This window comes from Rattus norvegicus, chromosome 1, assembly GCF_036323735.1.
Source record: "Rattus norvegicus strain BN/NHsdMcwi chromosome 1, GRCr8, whole genome shotgun sequence".
Taxonomy (NCBI): domain Eukaryota; kingdom Metazoa; phylum Chordata; class Mammalia; order Rodentia; family Muridae; genus Rattus; species Rattus norvegicus.
Genome location: NC_086019.1, coordinates 36310175 through 36330552, shown reverse-complemented (window position 1 = coordinate 36330552; position 20378 = coordinate 36310175). Strand labels below are relative to the sequence as shown.

The window sequence follows — 20378 nt, the reverse complement described above, 5'->3', positions numbered from 1 at the left end:
TGGTCCTGTCATCTTCAAGGTATGACCACCATGAACACCAAAGAGTGAGCGAGGAAGGTTCTAGACTGAAGTGCAGGCAACTTATAGCATATTGCCATGAAAGATTCTGACCCCACCCACTCCAAAGAACAATGGTGAGAAGGGAGCAGGTCTGGGGCCTAAGGATCATGGATCTCCAGAGACTGACAGGTGCTTATATAAGAGACTGGAACTGCAGGCAAACATTGAGGTGAGAGGGCATCGTATTGGTTAGTGGTTAACTTGCTTTTAAGTGGTTTAAGGAGAAAATGCTTCTCTGTATTGAATTCCTGACTTACTGAGAACTTTGTGATTATTTCAATATAAGCATTACAACATGCATGTAGGGTTATACTTTATGTTTCTCATGTTTTAGGTGGTACTTTCTATAAATATCAATTAAGTAAATTTCCTCTATCATGGCATAAGAATGCTTTGAGGCAAATGCTGGCTAAATGAACTTCCTAAGAGCATTAACTCTGATAGAAAACATTGAAGAGGAGTGGATTTCTCTTCAGTCAGTATTTCACTTAACAGACAAGTAAGATGACCTCAGTAGGTTCTCCACCCCATAGAGGCATGGTAATACAAAATTCTTAGAATGAATATGGGCTAAGCATATTTTTCTCCTCTGCTAATGGCTTAGTTCAGTGCTTCTCAACATTTCCAATGCTGTGGCCCCTTAATACAGTCCCTCATGTTGTGGTGATCCCCAGCCATAAAGTTATTTCTTGCTACTTCATTACTGTAATTCCGATACAGTTATGAATTATAATGTGTGTGTATGTATGTGTATGTGTATGGAGAACCATCTGGGACATAAAACCTTTCTTTACACTTGATCAGTATCTGACATATTACATAGTACTTTTTGAGCACTACATCACAGTGATCTAACCAGCAGATGTACAGCATTCTAATTTATAAGTATTGTGCATCAAAAGAATTCAAGGAAGTGCTTTTTCTTTACCCACAATCCCATGGTAATTTTAGCTTATATTTCCAGCAGTGGTCGAGCATAATAAAGCTCCTCCTTCATACTTCTTTACACAAGAACCCACCCTTTAAAAACACATTTTCCATTCATTTATTTATTTATTCACTTTACATCTCAATCACAGCCCCCCTCCTAGTGCCCTTCTCAAAGCCGTTAAGGGTCCCAGTTAGTTGACTGTGTCTTCTTGTGGAGTCTCTATCCCCTCAGGTTTCTCAATCCTTCCCCAACTCTCCCATAAGACTTCCCTAGTTCCATCTAATGTTTGGCTGTATACACTGAGCCAACCCAATTTTGAATCCATCACTGCATTCTTCTTCGTTGGCTCTTGGAATCAAGGAATTATTGAAGACGTCAGAAATGGACTACAGGGTCTTTTTTCTTTCCAGTGTTATTGTTACATGAAATATTATAGCATTAAGAACACTTAAAGTTATTTATACAATTCCACAATTATCTTCCCTCTGGCTGCCAGCCAGCATATTTTCCTATAAGTTTTGGGAAACAAGTTTAAAAAAAATACATCTTTTTATATACTACTTTTTCCAATTTCCTTCTCTAATAAATGTAACAATGCATCAAAAAACAATTCAATACAATATGCAATGACTTAAAATACACCTACTTCTTCATAGACGATGGCCTTTCCCTCTTTATGTAATTGTTTTACTGTTATAAGAGCAATTAAAGCCTCTGTTCCAACATGCAATACTCCATTTCCTCATGAAGGAGGCAGAGAGATTGGTAAGAGTGTCCCAGTATGTACCCAGTGGAAATCTCCACCATACAGCTGCCACAAAGCATGAAACATCCAAGGGGCCTGTTGTCAGGGTGTGGATGAAGACAACTTCATCCACAGTTTGTATTTAGAATGTAAACGGGCTGAATGGATTCTCTGCTTCCTTCTGCATACAGCTTCCTGTATACAGCTGAGCTTCCTGGGGCAGCAGTCAGCACAGTATGACCTTGATAGGAAAAAATGGAAATCTTTCCTGGGATGCAGAGGGCAGCATGAAATGCAGAGCAGAGGAGCAAGCTGGGGTGGAACCTACACACAGAAGTTTCTGGAATGTTTTCATTCTTTCATAGGATCATCTTTCCCTTGAATGCCAGGGGAGCTGTATGCAGTTGGGGTTTTGGGAAACTGAGTGAAAGAGCACTAATGAAAGGAACGAGCATTATGTCTCACACACAACATGTGTAGTGGCAGGTATGTAAACTTGTCTGATAAATAATCATTGTACAGTGTGTTCACATATGCATCCATTACACTGTGCACCTTGAATGTATCTAGTCTTTATTTGCCCATCTGATTTAGTCAGGGTTTGTATGCCTGCACAAAACATCATGACCAAGAAGCAAGTCGGGGAGGAAAGGGTTTATTCAACTTACACTTCTACACTGCTGTTTATTACCACAGGAAGTCAGAATAGGAACTCACACAGGCCAGGAACTTGGAGGCAGGAGCTGATGCAGAGGCCATGGAGGGATGCTACTTACTGGCTTGCTTCCCCTGGCTTGCTCAGCTTGCTTTCTTATAGAACCCAAGACTACCAGCCCAGGGATGGCACTACCCACAAGAGGCTGGATCCTCCCCCTAGATCACTGAGAAAATGCCTTACAGCTGGATCTCATGGAGGCATTTCCTCAAGAGAGGCTCCCTTCTCTGTGATAACTCCAGCTGTGTCACACAAAACCAGTCAGTACACCATCTGACACTCTAAAGTGTTATACTTCACCTTCATCTACTTGAATAAGTGCTGGCTAGCCTCTGTGCAGCAGCAGGTGGTACAGTCCCTGTACACACAGTAAAGCTGAAGACTATCACCTTTGCTCTTACTGCGGAAAGAGGTTGCTATTACACCTTGAATTTCATATTGACCTCAAATGCTCTTGTATTGAAGAATGGGTTGCAAAACAAGCTCAGGTGAGTGGGTAAAAAGAGTTCTAACTTCATGAATGGATTTATAAACCACTGATTGGGCAAGGGTAAATGGGTTGTTAGGGCCTGTGCCTTCTCAGAGAAGTTGGTCACCGTGAGGACATGCCTTTGAAGATATATTTGTCCCCCAGACCCTTCTTCACTGTCTATTCTTCCTGACTACCAGGAAGTTAGTCATCTGCATTCACTCCATGAACACCTACCTGGTTTCTCTCCCTCCACAGAAGTCACGTTGGCCATATCTAAAATGCCTCTGCTTGTAGTCAGGATGCAGCTCGGCAATAAGAGGAATACCTGGTACTCCAAAGCTCTGGTTCAAGTCTATCATGCCCCAAGATTAAATAATGCCTTCTGTTGGCACACTGCTCATCACACTGAATCCTTAGTACATTTTATGCTGTGGACATATTTGTTGTGACTAACCCAAGACAGCAAAATAAAACATACATTTTTCTCATTAAAAAAAGGGATACTGTTAGGAAGAACTCCAAATCACCAACCCGTGTTTATGGATACACATAATAGGAAATCAAATAGCTTTTAAAATGCTTTTAACTAATTAAATAGAATGGCTTCCTGAAATATCACTTATTAGCAATGCACAAATTTGCTGCTGTAGCATTTTAAAGAACTCTGCTTTTTAATGTTCATAGATCTGCCAGAAGAGTGAGAAATTGAAGTTTTTTTCAATACCCTGTAAAAAGAGATGTTGGGGGTGACTTATGCTTCTAATTATATGATGTTTCATACTAAAAGTCCTAAAAATTATAATCCATAATAAGATTCAATGCATATCTTTGCTTCCAAAATTACATCACTACTCAGCAATCAGCAAAATTATATATATATATATATACATATATATGTATATATATATATATATCTCCCCACCCAATTATCCTGTGAACATTAATCTCATTCCCACTAATGGCTAAGTGACTATTGTCCCTACTGGTAGAGGAGGACAGGATTCAGCAGCCCTTGCAGACCATGAAAAGGAGCAGTCAACAAACCCACCCTGGCAGCTCTAACCGATGTTTGGAAGAGCTCTGAAAGGCCAGTGGGTCCCATAAGGAAGGGCACTCACCTGCCAGAACAGGTGCTCCTTGGCCCCTGGTGTTGCAGACAGGTAGACGCTCAGCACTATCGTATGAGATGAAGATGTGAGGATGCTGGCAATGATGGCATCTCGCATGTTGAAGGGAAGCATGGTATATACCACAAAGATGATGAAGAGGAAGAATGACACCTGTGGAAGGAAGAAAAACATGGAGGGTCAGAAAATCCCAGTTTACCTTCCATTAAAGGAGGTGGGAAACAACATGCTCATTTGAGAAACGACATCATCACAAAATAGAGTTGAACAAACACTGGATTGTAACAGGGAACTACGTCTAGGCTTAATGCAGGAAGCACTTGCTGTGGAAGTGTGAGGAGGACCCAAGGCTGAATACTTGGAACCACATAAATCTGGATGTGGTAGTCACTGACTCATGAGATAGGAAGTGAACACTTGGAAGATACTGAGAGGCCTTCAGGGCAACTAGTCTGGTGTGGGTAGTGGAAATAAACGCTTAGACCCTGTGTTAGAGTGGAAGGCAAAATACAACACCTGAGATTGTTCTCTGTCCTCCATATTTGTTGTAGCACATACACAGATATTCATATACACAGATTAAAGGGGGAGGGGAGAAAAAAGTAGCTTGCTGTTGTGATGGAGAACCAGTTTCTTGTGTGGAACTTCAGATTTTAGGAAACAGATTACTGCATACATGAGTATATATACGCATGCATGCTGTATACAAGGGGCACTTGTGTGAAAGAGCAAAACCAGTCTCACATCACTGAGGCTTGGAGTCCTTGCTTCTCAGTTGGCAGAGGTAGACGTATAGAGCTTGGGTGCAGATGGTCCAGCTCTTGTGGAACAGTTTAGTGCTCTCGGGCAAAGACGTTAAACATAGAATGACCCTCTGATCCCACGGTTTCACTCGGTAGCATGGTATTTCAAATCTATGCATGTACATAGTAATCACAGGATTTGCATATCAATTAAAAGATGAGAACACAGATACCCAGCAGTGGGTGGATATCACCTGTCATTCACGTACCAGAATGTGATTCATGAATAGCATGCATTAAAGCTTTGGCTGTGGATGAACCTCAAAGACTCCACATTCTATGATACCCTTTATATAAACTATGTGTGGTTGGTAAATCCAGAGAGAGGAAGCAGATGCTGATGACCTGGTTGGCAAGGTCTGTGAGAAGGCCTGTGAGGCAGATGAAGCACAGAGGTTGCAAAGCAATTGTAGGCTTCCCTTAAATGCTGGGAAGGCATTTGAGTAGGACATTGCCCAATATTGAGAATGTACTGAATGTCACTGTATTCTTCACCTTAAAATGGCTAACATATTTTATGAATCTCACTTTTATAAAAACAATCAATACAAAACCACTTAGAGAAACTTTGAGAATGGAAATGAAAATGCTTACTTACTGGATAATAAAACAAGAGCATTTTCATTGCAAACAAGTCCAAGATAGAGGAGCAAGAGGGAGAATATAAGCATGTGGTAACTATAGCCAGAGAGCCTGAGGTCACAGGCCTCAGGGGAGAGAGCAGCATATAACCACAATATCTTAGGCCATTTGAAGAGGACACAGGGACTCGCTCAGCTGGATGAACATGCACAGATCACCACAGCTGTTCTGGTGCATGTTTTCTGTGAATTTCCAAGTGTGAGATGACCACCAGGCTCTGCTGCCTACAGACTAAAGAAAATGCAGGCCGGAGAGTGGCAGGCTTCATCTTCTCTTGCCCATTTTGCATATTTATAATATTGAAGTCTTGTCTACCTCCATGCTGTGGTTCCAGGGTGGCACCTTACAAGCTGTCTTTGTATTACTGTCACACTTGCAAGACTACACAGAAAACAAGAGGTTCACAGCCTAAAACTAACTGTGAATTCCTAAAACACATCCTTTTATTTTCTTCAGGACATTCTAAGCAGGACATCTATTCATTCCTCAAAAAAAAAATGGATGGGCTCCTCTGAGGGGACAGCCTCTCTTGGAGAATGAGGCTCAATCACAGCTCTGAGCCATTACAACTGAGGGGATGAGTCTGTCATGCATGCCAGCTGTCTTCATGGCTGAGAGAAGGGCCACCCTTCCTACCTAGCCCCACCCTGAAGAGACAATGAAATGGCCTCTAAATCACGTTCTCTATTTGCTGCAAGTTCTGGCATCGTGGAATGACAGCCAAGGAGAAAGCCACCGTGGGTGGGCAAAGTGACCAGAAGTCCTCGGGAAGCCTGAGTTTGGTGTAGGCCATCTGCTTCAAGCCCCCGCTTCCTCCCCTTCAAGCTATATTTATATGGGCTGTCAGGATAAAAAATGTGGGTGAGCAGATTAACATAGCCATACTTTTTCTAGCAAATATTTTTTCTTTTGCCTCTTCAAAATAAAAGACTATGGAGATTTTTTTTTCAGCAAAGCATTAGCAGTCAGCATGACACACATTCCATTTTTTTCCTATTCGGTATGTGGATGAGACCCAGCACTCTTTTCTGGAGCACTCTGTGCAGTGGGCAATGATCTGTCCAGACATAACAGTTTGTCTCCCTTACTAAACCTTTCTGAGGCCAGAATACAAAGAAAGTATTCTGGGATCCAATCACCATCTTTCAAGTCATTTACTAACCTTTGCAAGCATTTACTGAGGGCTGACATAGCAAGATTAAGTTTCCAAAGTTGAGGGAAGCAATTGCATCAAATCAAGCTCAGGGTTCCATTGCTGGTCCTTCAAGAGCTCGGGCAGAGATGCCTATGTTGCATCTGCCAGTATGACTTGGACAATGAAAGTCAAGTTCAAGTCTTCTTGGAGGAACTGAACTGTCTTTACATCTTATTAATCTCAAAAGCTTCTCAGATCATCAGGTCTATTTTCTAATTCCAAAGAGCACCATATGTAAAACTTAAATGGATCTGGCACATCTCAAAAACATGTGGGTAAAATGCTCCACAAACTTCTCTTGCAGTCTCTAGGGTTTCCGTGTTACCATGGGGACATGAGATTCCTCTCAGCTGTACTCTTCAGTGTGGGACAAGAGGCTGAAAATAAAACCAAGACCACTGTTCTAAAGACTTCAGGGAAAGGCAGGGAATGGAGTATCTGAAGTAGCCATGCTCATGTCAGTAAAGGGACCACAAGTATTCGTTTTCACCAAACCTCTGCAAGACATACACATCTTCCTACACAACTTTCTAGCCCTCAGAGCTTTTCTCTGTGCTCACTGTCTTGTTCCTCTTGAAGCTACCTTAATTTAGGTGGGGATGGGCCAGTTTCCAATCAGCGAGGTACATACCACCAAAGCTTATCCTTAGCCATGTTCTCTTCTGGCTTTGAACTTCCCCCGTACTACAATCCTGGTATCTGTCTATTGTTCTGCCTTACATCCATGACTCTGTCTCAGGGCCTTTCCACCTGACAAGAAATATAGCTCACTCTCCCTCTTCTGACATCTGCCTGCAGAGCTAATCCTTTCTTATTTGGATCCACTCAATTCCTATATCCATGTTTCAGGTCATCCCGTTCAACTTCCTGTAAACATTTTCTTCTCAGGGGAAGTTCCAAAGTATCTATGAAGCATAAACACAACAAGTATGGCCTCCCTGGGTAGAAAAAAAGAACAGTTCATGATGTCTTGTTACCTTTTCTCCCTGGCAGTCATGACGTGACAGTGTTGGAACTCCTCTAGTATATATATAACAAGAAGTAGGAACAGAAGTCTCAGGTGATCCATAGTGACCTCTGGTTAGGCAAGCAACTGATGCACATGTGTAGTATTAGCTCCCAAGTCAATAAGCAGAGCTCACCTGGTCCGAAGCCATACTGAGGCCATATCTCACCCCTCTGTCACGTTAATATTCTGTTTATAAAAGTGGGTTGCTTTGATATGCATTACTGATCACTTTGCTTTTTAAAACATGTTTTTGTGGCACCAGTCTATAGATGTGACTATATTACGTTTACTATTTCACAGCACTCTGTAGTAATATGTGCATTGCCATTTAGGGTATGCTTTCTGGGAGTTCTGATCATAACTAGGAAGACAAGTACCCAGAACTGACTTCAATATGTGTTCTCTGATCTACCTTGCTTCAAAATTCTATTTTTCTCTTATTCAGATAATACTGAAAAGCTTGTGCTTCTGAGTGTAAAGATCTAAGGCTTTTCTTCCTTAGATGATGGCCTCCTCTGGTCTGCCCTAAGAACTCAGCAAGTGCTTTTCCATCCATACATCTAGTCCTCATCACGAACTTCACTTATCACGTTTATAGCTCTTATTTATGTATTAACACCCCTCCCCATACATAGTGAAGGATAACGATACTTTAAGAGCACCCCTTGATTTACTAAGAGCCAAGAATATAGTGCTCAGAGTGGCCCCTGATGTGGGAGCTGCTTCATCAATTTTGTTGTCTTTACAAAAATTCTATTATACATGTAAGTGTGACACAAGCTCATCCTCCTCAAATGAACCTCACAAAAGGCATCTCTAAAACAGTTCACTGTCCTCTTTGGTATAATTAGCTTCACCATTAACTATAAACATGTTGATTTCTGAATTCACATTTTTCTCTTTAATGGATCAATTACATGGAAAAAAATCTCAACTCTCTTTTAGACAGACATTGGCCAGGTTCCCATAGCAGGCAGCAGCAGTAAATCTGGGAGTAGACCCTGTTCACAGGGAATGTAGGCTGCAGTACCTACCATGGCACCTTCTCTCTGATCCAATCCCTGCAATCCCTGAATCCTACATAAAAGACTGCCCAGGACTGGAATCATGAAGCCACTGTTAATCAAGTAGGGAAGGAATGGCCTAGGTTTTGTGTAGTCAGTCTGAGAGTTGAGATTTTTTGCAATGCCCATGCACTTTGGGATTTCCAGCCCAGAGGTGCCTTCACTTTCATGTTCACCAGGACACATTGTGCTTGTATGACATCCATCTAAGGAAAAACAAACTCAGTCTGTCATTCTGCACAGTGCTTTGTGCTTCTAGCAATACAAACGTGAAAAAAAAAGAATTTTAAAAAGCCACTTTGTATTGTATCCTAGGTATTCTATACTTTTTCCCCTGCTAATATCCACTTATTAGTGAAAAATACCATTCATGTCCTTTGGGGTCTGAGTTTCCTCACTTAGGATGATATTTTCCAGTTATATCCATTTGCCTGAAAAACTGAGGATGTCCTCATTCTTAATAGCTGAGTAGTATTCCATTGTATACATGAACCACTTTTTCTGTATCTATTCTTCTGCTGCGGATTGTTTCCCCCTTCTAGCTATCACAAATAAGGCCACTATGAACATAGTGCCTGTGGCATGGTGGGGCATCTTTTGAGAATATGCCCAAGAGTGGTGTAGCTGGGTCTTCAGATAGATCTTTTTCCAATTTTCTAAGGAACCTCCAGATTGATTTCCAGAGTGGTTGTACCAGCTTGCAATCTCACCAGCAATGGAGGAGTGTTCTCCTCTTTCTCCACATCCTCACCAACATGTGCTGTCACCTGAATTTTTTTTATTTCAGCCATTCTGATTGCTGTAAGGTAGAGTCACTAATTAGTTATTTGGTTTTTGAAGGTTAGCTTCTTGAGTTCTTTGTGTATTTTGGCTATTTGCCCTCTATCAGATGTAGGGCTAGTGAAGATTTTTTTCCCAATCTGTAGGTTGCTGATTTGTCTTATTGACTATGTCCTTTGCCTTACAGAGGCTTTCCAGTTTCATGGGGTCCCATTTACCAATTCCTGATCTAAGAGCCTGAGCCACTGGAATTCTGTTTAAAAAATTTCTCCCTGTGCCATTGAATTTGAGGCTCTTTCCCACTTTCTCTTTTATTAGATTCAGTGTATCTGGTTTTATCTTGAGGTCCTTGATACACTTTGACTTGAGATTTATGCAAGGTGACAAATATGGATTTATTTTCATTTTTCCATATGATTACTTCCAGTTAGACCAGCACTGAGAGAGGAGGAAGGGAAAAGGAGAACATGATCAGATATTGGGGGGGGGTTACCAGGAGAGAAGTCCTGAGGGCCAACAGAATGAATGGAAATATGCAACCTCAGGGGTGGGAGGTGGGGAGAACCTCTATAAAGTACCAGAAACCTTGGAGGTGAGAGACCCTTAGGACTCAAAGGGAGGGACCTTAGATGAAATGCCCAACAGTGGGAAGAGTAGAGTCCACCTCCAGTAGAAAGACAGGGCATCAAGTGGAAGGATGGGGTTGCCATCCCGCAGTGAGAAACTGTGACCCAGAATTGTTCCTGTCTAAAAGAACTGAAGGGGGGGGGGGTTGGGGATTTAGCTCAGTGGTAGAGCGCTTGCCTAGGAAGCGCAAGGCCCTGGGTTCGGTGCCCAGCTCCGAAAAAAAAAAGAACAAAAAATGTACTTTGCATAAAAGAACTGAAGGGACAAAAATGGAGAAGAGACCAAGGGAAATGAGGTCCAGTGACTGGCCTAACTTGGGATCCAGTTCAAGAGGAGGTTCCAAGGCCTCGCACTATTACTGATGCTATGATGTGCTTACAAACAGGAGCCTAGCATGGCTGCCATCAGAGAGGCCCAACAAGCAGCTGACTGAGACAGAAGCAGATCCTTACACCCAACGTTAATGGACTGAAAGTCAGGGACACATGTGGTTCACTTAGGGAAAGGGTGGAAGAAGGTAAGGAGGGCAACCCCATAGGAAGACCAGCAGTCTCAACTAACCTGGACTCCTGAGATCTCTCAGACATTAAGCCACTAACCAGGCAGCATACAGCAGATGATATGATGCCCTCAACATATATACAGCAGAGGACTCCCTGGTCTGGCCTCAGTGAGAGAAGATGCACCTACGCCTCTAGAGACTTGAAGCCCCAGGAATTGAGGAGGCCTTGCGGGGGGAGGGGAGAGTGAAGACAGTGAGGAGGAGGACTGGAATGAGGAACTGTGGGAGGGTGGACCAGGAGCAGGGGTAATGACTGGACTATAAAAAAAGTATAATAATAAATAAAATAGTCACTTTGGAAGAGTATAGTATGATCAAAACAGAACACTTTCTCATTGAGAGAGTCCCTCTTCAGAACTCCTCAGGTTAGTATGAAGCAAGTGTACCCCTCATGGTGTAAAGTTTCCTAGCATTTAGGAGACCCCAAGCTGAAGGTTTGAAATGTCAAGATCAAAATTGTTAGGGTATTGCTGTGTCTATCTGAAGAGAAGTGGCTTAATCTGTGGATTAAGATTGACTCTTGCCAGTCTGAAGAGATCTAGACATGGAAGACTAAAAGCATCACTTACTTAACTACTTACGTAGAGTCCTATGCTAAGTCTATCAGCTTCTTTTATCTGTCATAACAGATTACCACATGTTTAGTGACTCAAAATATCAACAAAAAGTGACTCTCATTGTTGAAAATCAAAAGGTTTAAAACGTAGGTGCCAGCAGAACTGGGTTATTACGGGAAGAGCTACTGAGTATGTGCTCTTCTAACTCTTACAGCACTGGATAGCCTGGCATACACTTGCTAGAAGACGTTCCAATCTTGGTGGCATTATTCCAGGGTATCTCTCCTGTTATCTATGGGTATCTCTACCTGGCACCTTCTCTATGCATCTTTGCAACATCTTTAAGGACACCAATTGCTGGCTTTAGGATATAATGTAACTCCAGTGCAATTTCTCAACTTGGTCATACATACAAAGAATAGATTTCAAAATTAAGTGAGCGTCACAGATACTGAGGGTAGGAACTTCAAGTCAACCCAGGCCATCAATTTGATCTGTAGAACAAACCAGTATTTAGATTTCTTTGCCTCTACTTTACATTCCTCTTTCATTCCCAAATCAGACGTTGAAGCCATGACTATGATATCAAGATTTTTTTTTTTACATTTAAGAAAACAAGTTGATGTGCAATAATGCCACAAAACCTGTATAATGAGGTTTGATTTTCCCAGGTGGCAATATCTAGTCAGTGGATTTAAGGCAATGACTGAATCATGACTGACAATCTGTAGATAAACTCTAAGAACAATTAGGGGTCTAGCCTTGTTTGGAGTTCACTGGGAGTTAATTTAAGAGGATATCTCTGGCTCCCTGCCTGCCCCTCTCTCTCTCTGCCTGGCATTCCTATCAGGAGAACAGTCTTCTCTACCAGTTCTCCCAGTTGCCAGGATATTCAGTTTCCCATAAGGTCCCAAGCAGACAGTTGACCAGACTTGGAAACTTGGACAGAAAATATAACATTCCACCTCCAAAGTTGATTTGCCACAGCCATTTTGTTACAACCATGGGACAATGACTAATACACAAATTGACAGTATCGTTAGGCCTCTGCTGCAAAGCTTATATTATAGAATATAACAACATTTCTTTCAGGATTCAATGCTATGAAAAGTTTCATAACACTATTATCAGGTAATATTATCTGGTAAAAGAAATGGAGGTTTTTAAAAATCAAATCATACCTAAATACTTGCTGAGGCTTTGCTGACCATACTGTCTTCTGTGTTGTATGAACCCACTAACGTGCATGATGGTCTCAAACAGTTCTGAATGCAATGGGGTTCTCAAGAGAAACACCATCAGAGAAAGGTTAATATTTGTTATATGAATAATGTCATAGGAAAAATCCCATTCATTTTTATAACCAGAAACAGATATTGAAATCATAATTCATCCAGATTCTTTGAGATGGGAAAGAGCATAGTATTTCAGTTTCCTATTTTGATTTATTGTTTTATTTTATTTTATGTGTATTAGTGCTTTGTCTACTCATACTGCATGCAATGTCTGATGTACATTGCACACAATGTCTGATGCCCTCAGAAGATAGAAGAGGATATTGAATCCTATGGTAGTTTGAAAGACATTGGCCCCCACAGGATCATAAATTTGAACACTTGGTCCTTAGCTGGTGGAACAGTTTGGGAAGGATTGGGAGGTGTCACCTTGTTGGAGGGGGAATGCCTTGTCACTGGGAATGGGCTTTGAGATTTCAAAAGCCCACACCATTCTAAGTTAGCTCCCTCTGCCTCCTGCTTCAGGATTGAGATGTGAGCTCTCAGCTGCTGCTCCAGTGCCATGCCTGATTGGCTGCTCCCTGACCTGGGAGTTATGGACCCACTCTCTCAAACTATAAACCCCTAATAAACACTTTTGCCATAAATTGCCTTGGTCACAGCAATAGACCAGTAACTAAGACTCCTTACAAGTGGAATTATGAATAGTTGTAAGCTACCATATGGACACTGGGCATTGAAATCAGATCCTCTACAAGAACATTATAATAACTGCCAATCTAGCTCTCCAACCTTCAGTTTCCTAATTTTTAAAGGGACAAATTTTTGAGTCGAAACTGTAGGAATTAGACCATTCTAAGTAAAATATCAGATTTAACTCTATACCGCATTGCTGTTAGAAATTGTAACTATAAATGCAAAATAAAACATTTAGCAAAATTCCCACAAAGTAAAAATAGACTTATTTAAAGAAAGATATACAAATGACCAATAGATGTATTCAATGAAGTTCAATTTCACTTATCTTAAGTCAAATACAAATAAAAAGTACGAAGAGATATTATTTTATACCTCGTGGCTATGGTCAAATGATGATTGTTGGGAATATGTATTAGTGTACTAATTATGAAAATGTTATAGTGATTTCTATGAAAACCAGAGACAGAATAGCTGTGTTAGTTAACTTTATCATGTGGCCAAATATTTGATATAAACAACCTCGGGGGGGAAGAGATTCTTTGTCCAGGAGCGTTAGGCCATTGTGTTGGGAGAGTGTAGTGGGGCAGAGGAGTTCACACCACAGCAGCAGGAAGGCAGAGAGACCAGGCAGAGGAGTGGCAGGAGGACCCGGGGCCACAGCCTTATCCCAAGAGCATCACCTCAATGACTTCTTTCAATAAAGCCCACTTCCTATTTTTACCACCTCACAGTAATGCCACTTCTGAAATCATCAGGGGATTAAATCCATCAATTTATTTATACGCTGTGAAAAACATGTGGTATCTATTCTGACTGGAATTTTGGCCTTTTAAGAGGAAACTCAAGCCTGGAACTGTATGCCTGACCAAGAGCCCACAGCTGGAGAGGTCGTGAGTACCAGAGGAGCACTTACTTCAATTATTTGGCTAAGTGTCTGCAATCTCATCTTTACACCCACAGGTACACCACAACCCTCATTAGAGACACTTCGATTTGAGGTGGATGGCAGTTAGTACAGAGACACAAAACTTGGCAAAGTAACAAAAATGAGTGATAATGGAAGGCCTAGCCCCAAATGAAACACCTGCCACAGACATCCTTTCCTCAAACATCAGGGACTCTGGAAGACACAGCCAAGAGACTGTAAGACTCAGAGACAGAGAGCCACTACAAAGCACCCCCTTCTCACATAGGCAGAGGACCACTATAGAGCACTGCCTTCTCACTGGCTGGTTTTGTTGTGTCAACTTGACACCAGCTGGAGTTATCACAGAGAAAAGAACCTCCCTTCAGGAAATGCCTCCATGAGATCCAGAGTAAGGCATTTTCTCAATTACTGATTAAGGGGGGAGGGGTCATTGTGGGTGGTGCCATCCCTGGGCTGGTAGTCCTGGGTTCTATAAAGAAAGGAAGCTGAGCAAGTCAGGGAAAGCAAGCCACTAAGCAGCATTCCTCCATGGCCTCTGCATCAGCTCCTACTTCCTGACCTGCTTGAGTTCCACTCCTGACTTCCTTTGGTGATGAACAGCAATGGTGATGCAAGCTAACCCTTTCCTTCCCAAATTGCTTCTTGGTCATGATGTTTGTACAGGAATAGAAACCTTGACTAAGACAACCACTATGGAGCACCCCCTTCTCAGAGACAGAGGACCACTATAGAGCACCCCCTTCTCATAGAGGCAGAAGACTGCTATGAAGCACCCCCTTCTCATACTGTGCCTTTTGCACTGGTAGTTCTTTACTTGAATTCATTTTTCAGGATGTGCATGTGAGACCAGGCAGCCTTTTCCTTTCTATGCCTGACTAATTTCCCTTCATGTAACATCCAGACACTACTCCTCTGCTTTGTCCCAAATGATAGAATTTTTTTCTTTTCTATGTACATATATTAAACTTTTTAAAGACAGAATCTCCTTCTGTAGCTCAGCCTGGCTTATTACTCCCTATGCAGCCCAGGCTAGTGTTGAGCAACTGACAATACTCCTGCCTCTGCCTCCTGAGTGCTAGAATTACAGCCATGAGCCACCACAGCCAGGCCTCTTGTTTTGTGTTTTGTTTGAACTGACATTTTCTTTATCCATTCCATGGCTGACGGAACTTCAAGTTGCTTCATCTTACTCAGGAGCACATAAAAGGGAGTCCTGACATCTCTTCTGGACCCTGGCTTCTTGTTCTTTGTGTGTGTGCACAAACGGGTTTATTAAATTATATGTCATTCAATTTTAATTCCCTTATAAGGGATTCTTCTACTGTTATTTTCAGTATTTGAATTTGACTCGCTTATAAGAGTAACACAAAACAAAAAACCTTAGAGACATATTGATGACTAGATAGTACAATGTTCTATTTCTTTCATACCTTAGACCGGATGTTCAGAACTTCTTCTGAACATCAGTCCTACAGAATGTGAAAACATTACTTTAAATGTTATATTATGAGTCAGAGGAACGCATTATCCTCCTTGATTGATATCCCAGGCTTTAAAACAGTAATGAGGAAATCATGAATCACAGGGTGCACTTCATGATTCTCCTTAAAATCCTCTGCAGTATTATAGAGACCCATGATGAGATCAAGTGAGAAACAGTTTAAGCTCTCTGTGCCTTTTAAATTTGAAACAGGTAGGAGGTAGATCATAGATTCTTAAAAAGCTTTATAAAATAGAAGGGTAGGAGACACAGCTTTGCTAGGCTCTGGGTGTATCCTCCTTCCAACACTCACATTCCTCTATTCTGATTCTCGGGTGTTGGAATCAAGTTCAGCACTAGACCAGTGTTCTACCGCTGAGCTACACCCCAGTCCCATGTCACACTCTCCTCTGTTGTATTTATATTAACTTCAAACCCCATAAGACATCCCATAATCCATCAAGATGCATGGCATGTGAGCATCCCACAAAAAGCCCATGTATTAAAGATGTGATCCAAAGACCATGTTACCATTAGAAGGTATTGAGATTCTCAGTCATTAGGACTAAGTTGAAGGAAGTTATATCACTGGACTGTGCCACTGAAAGGGATTTGGGGACCCTGGATCCTTCTCTCTGTCTCTTTGCTTATCTGCCACTGTAGGCACCTGTTCCATCTCCCACCCCCTCCAAAATGCACTGTTTTATCTCAGGCAGAGGAAGACCAGTGACCTCGAATGGAGACCTCTGACGCTGGGAGCTAAAAGGAGTCTTCCCTCCCCACACTGATCAGCAGAACTCCCCTCAACACCTAGCATACAATATTCCTGATCTTTTGATTCTAAAAAGGGTTTCAACTGAAACAGATTCCAAATAAATCCATATACTGTAAATAGTTTAGGCCTTAGTTTCTATTACTTTCCCTTTCCTTTAGGGAGCAGAAAAGGAAAGGAGAGTCCTCAGAATTTACATACTTAAGACGCTAATTTGTCCTATAGAGATTTCCCCAATTTGGTCTGTCTGTCTGTGTGTGTGTGTGTGTGTCTGTCTGTCTGTCTCTCTCTCTCTCTCTCTCTCTGTGTTTCTTAGACTTTTTAAATTTTCTTTTGAAATGTTTTTAATTAAAATAGAATTCCATCATCTTCTTCCCTCAAGCTCCTCCCATTCTCTTATTCTCAAGTTGATTGCCTCCCTCTTTCTCTCTCTCTCTCTCTCTCTCTCTCTCTCTCTCTCTCTCTCTCTCTCTCCACACACACACACACACACACACACACACACACACACACACACACAATTATTGAGTCCCCCTTTGATGGTAATGTGCATGTAGTTTTCATGACTGACCACTCTTCATTGGACATTCAGTGAAGGGTTTCATCCCTGGGAGAGGCTAAGTTTCCTTCTCCCATTCTTCTTAACCCTTGAACTCTCTCAGTGAATGTCAGGTTATGTTCCATAACTCTGTCACTTCCTTCTTTTGACTTTTGTTTATTTTTTGTGTGTGAAAGAATCCGTACATGTTTATGAATGCATACATGTTGGTACGATTGTACATGTATGTGAATGCATGTGGTGGTCAGGCCCATGCCTGGTATCTTTCTCAATCATTCTTCACATTGTGTGTTGACTCTCACACTGAGCCTGGAGCATATTAGTTTCGCCAGGGGAGCTAGCCATCAAGTATCAGTGGGTGCTGAATCTTGGTCCTCTGGAAGAGCAAACAGGGATCTTATGCTAGGAACCATCTCTCTAACCTCTGTTTCTTAGTTTATTATTATTTATTATTTAATAATTTTAAAATTTTAAAGGTGTAGATAACTTTATTTCCTGATCGTAAATTTTTGTAGAAGTGACTGCATTGCCCCTTCATTCCTCATTCCTCCCTGGTCTTCCCTGTGTATACCCCAAGATCTTCACAGTGTGAAAAATATATATATACATACATATATATATATATATATATATATATATATTCATTCATTCCAAGGTAGCACAGGCCAAGGCTGCCCATACAGAACCCCACCCTCCAGTGAGGCATGTGAAAACAGCACAGCAGATACACTGTGCCATAAGTTTAGCCATTTCTGCTGTGACTGCATTAGCTTCACTTTCATTAATGCTCAGATATAAATTATAAGGATTATTATGAACTTAATGTTCAAAGAAAACAGCGACAGCCCTCCATCGCCAATAAATGTAGCAGTACAGTTCAAACTGTGCTGGTTCAGAAATCATTAATGTAGAAATGCTTGAGAAACCTCTCCTGTAATCACTCAGTTGAATAGCACAGCAGCACACTGATCAATCAATTGAATAGCACAGCAGCACACACTATGCTTAAATGGTCCTTTAGGCCGTGGTACCTCATTCTTGTGTCTTTATCTCCTCATTCCAGCATCAGCAATTCCACCTCACCTGTGAGGGAACAGCCCTGAAGAGCTACCATTGCTGTGTCTACGCCAGAGTACACCATTTGCATATGTGAAGGTTTTTAAATTTTAAATCATGGCCTATACATGAAAATGCCTAGGAATTGTTTGCATACTTTGTGTGGATTGACTAGCTTTATATATTCAATATATGTAATCTTGTTTTATTTTTCCCTGTGTTGGACATTCTTCCACTTATTTAGACAAACACTGGATTGAGCCCTTGGCATTAGGCTGGGCTGAATTGGTGGCTAATTGGTACCAACGTAGAGCAGTGTTATCTTCTGTCTGTGGATGTTTAGGGAAATGTCATTGTATGAGATAATTTAACAAAATGATGGTCTCAATCTGCATAACACCTGGGGTTGTGGAAGAGACTGTGTCTTGGAAAATCACTTTGAAATATACCACTTAAGTCAAGAGAGGAAAAGTAACTCTTCTTGTAAAAAGAAACAAAATAAAATGTTATACAGAGGGCTTTTATTTATATTCACTGTTTTAGTTCTTATGAATATTCATGTCTATATTCTTTTGAAACACTGTATTTACTTAATCTGAAAGGCCAGTGCTTCACATGAGAAAAATCATGCTGGGAAAATGAGTGAATTATTCATCTAAAAACAAGTATTGCTTTGGGATTCCAGTTTAGTCTATGTCTCCAGCACCCCATAATCCCTATAGGCCAGAGGGGTGCATTCCACAGTGGAATCTCTCCAGCAAGATCCACCGAGCTCTACACGCCTTGTTTTGCTTTTTCCTTTATCTCAAACAAGGAAAACCTCACCAGACAGAATGCATACATATCCCTGAGCTGTAAGACAGATTATTTTAACATTGACTGGATGAAGCTTTCTTGAATGACACAGTTGCTTCCTACTCAGCACTGGGCTCTGTCCAATCCGCATTCTGTGGAGGTGCCCAGACTGCTGTGCTCTCTCCTTAGAAAAAAACTGGCAGCTTTCAGAGCACACACCTCATACCAAGGGATCTGGTGCTCATCTTACACACAACAACCTCCATATTTCGATCAAAACCCACAACACACAGGATGGTGTCTCTCTATTCAGTATTCTATGCTTTCATTTTGACAATTTAGGTTTGTCATTTTATGACATGTATGAAATGTAGTTAAAGGTATTAAAGAAATGAAGTTTGGAGATCAGCAGCATGCAAATACATAACGAATGGCTTACTTCCACAGGCACAACTCTGTTTTAGACTCACTTCCAGGAGCAGACAGCACCACATTTACTCGGGCTAAATAATGCATATTATTAGCTAAATATTTATAAGCATACATTAATTCCTGTTTGCATAGGCAATTTGTTCCAGAGGGCAGTATAGACCACACAACACAGGAAGATTTCACACTCAGAATTTTGGCAAATTCATTTCTTTGAAAATACAGATATTTTAAAAAGTTCAATAAAAAAATTTCAACTTTTCCTATGAAGTCTGATACTGTGTTTTCTGTTCACTTATTTTTATTGATCACAATTTATTTCAACTTTGTTATTTAATAAGCAAAGTTGTTCAAATAGCCATGGATACATGCATACACAAATATACACATGCATACACACAAAGACACACACACATACATATACATACACAGAGACACACATGCACAGACACATGCACACACACAAAAATACATATTCATATACACACACATGCATCCATACACACATGCAGGCACACATATGTGTACACACACATAGACATACACACACACACACACACACACACACACACACACACACCCCGAGGCATCTACATCAGGCACTGCAGTGAGTCCCAGGAGTTGGGAAAAACACCTAGTGAGAACAGAATGAGTTGAGATTGCCACAGTCACAAAAATGAAATGGGTCTCCTTCCTTCATCATGAGCACAACACAAACTGCAGCTGTATACTCTGTGTACTGGCTGGGGTCATGGGAGAACACTCTCAGTGCTGAAGAGGAGACAAGGAACAGTGTAATCATTGACTCTTTTAAACAGTTACGAGACCCCCCCCCCACACACACACACCATGCACTACCACCTTAACTTGAAAAAAGAGAGTAAGTTCTATAGGATTGTGCCTTGCTTCCTTGGTTTACTGAGCCAGGTATCCAGCCAACTTGCTCCTGGAATGTGTGGTACCCTCAGATCCCTCTGCTGTGAAAACATTTTTACTCCAGTATGCTTCCTTCCTCCAAATGCTAATACGCATCAACCTAAATGACTATGTGAGAGTCCAGAGGTTCCACTATTTACTGCATGGACTGAACCAGACACGAAGCCCTTGGGAGTAGGGGTAGGGTCTGCACTCTGAAT

At 41.3% G+C, this 20378-nt stretch overlaps 1 protein-coding gene across 5 annotated transcripts in view; it reads right to left on the bottom strand.

Annotated features, from left to right (window-relative positions):
• Adcy2 (adenylate cyclase 2) overlaps positions 1-20378 on the bottom strand; it is a 446592-nt gene that overhangs the window by 320093 nt on the left and 106121 nt on the right. For all 5 annotated transcript variants that reach the window (NM_031007.3, XM_039092044.2, XM_039092038.2 and 2 more), the window contains one exon: positions 4042-4203. In NM_031007.3, the coding sequence (NP_112269.2) occupies positions 4042-4203 (162 nt within the window). The remainder of the gene's footprint in view (positions 1-4041; positions 4204-20378) is intronic.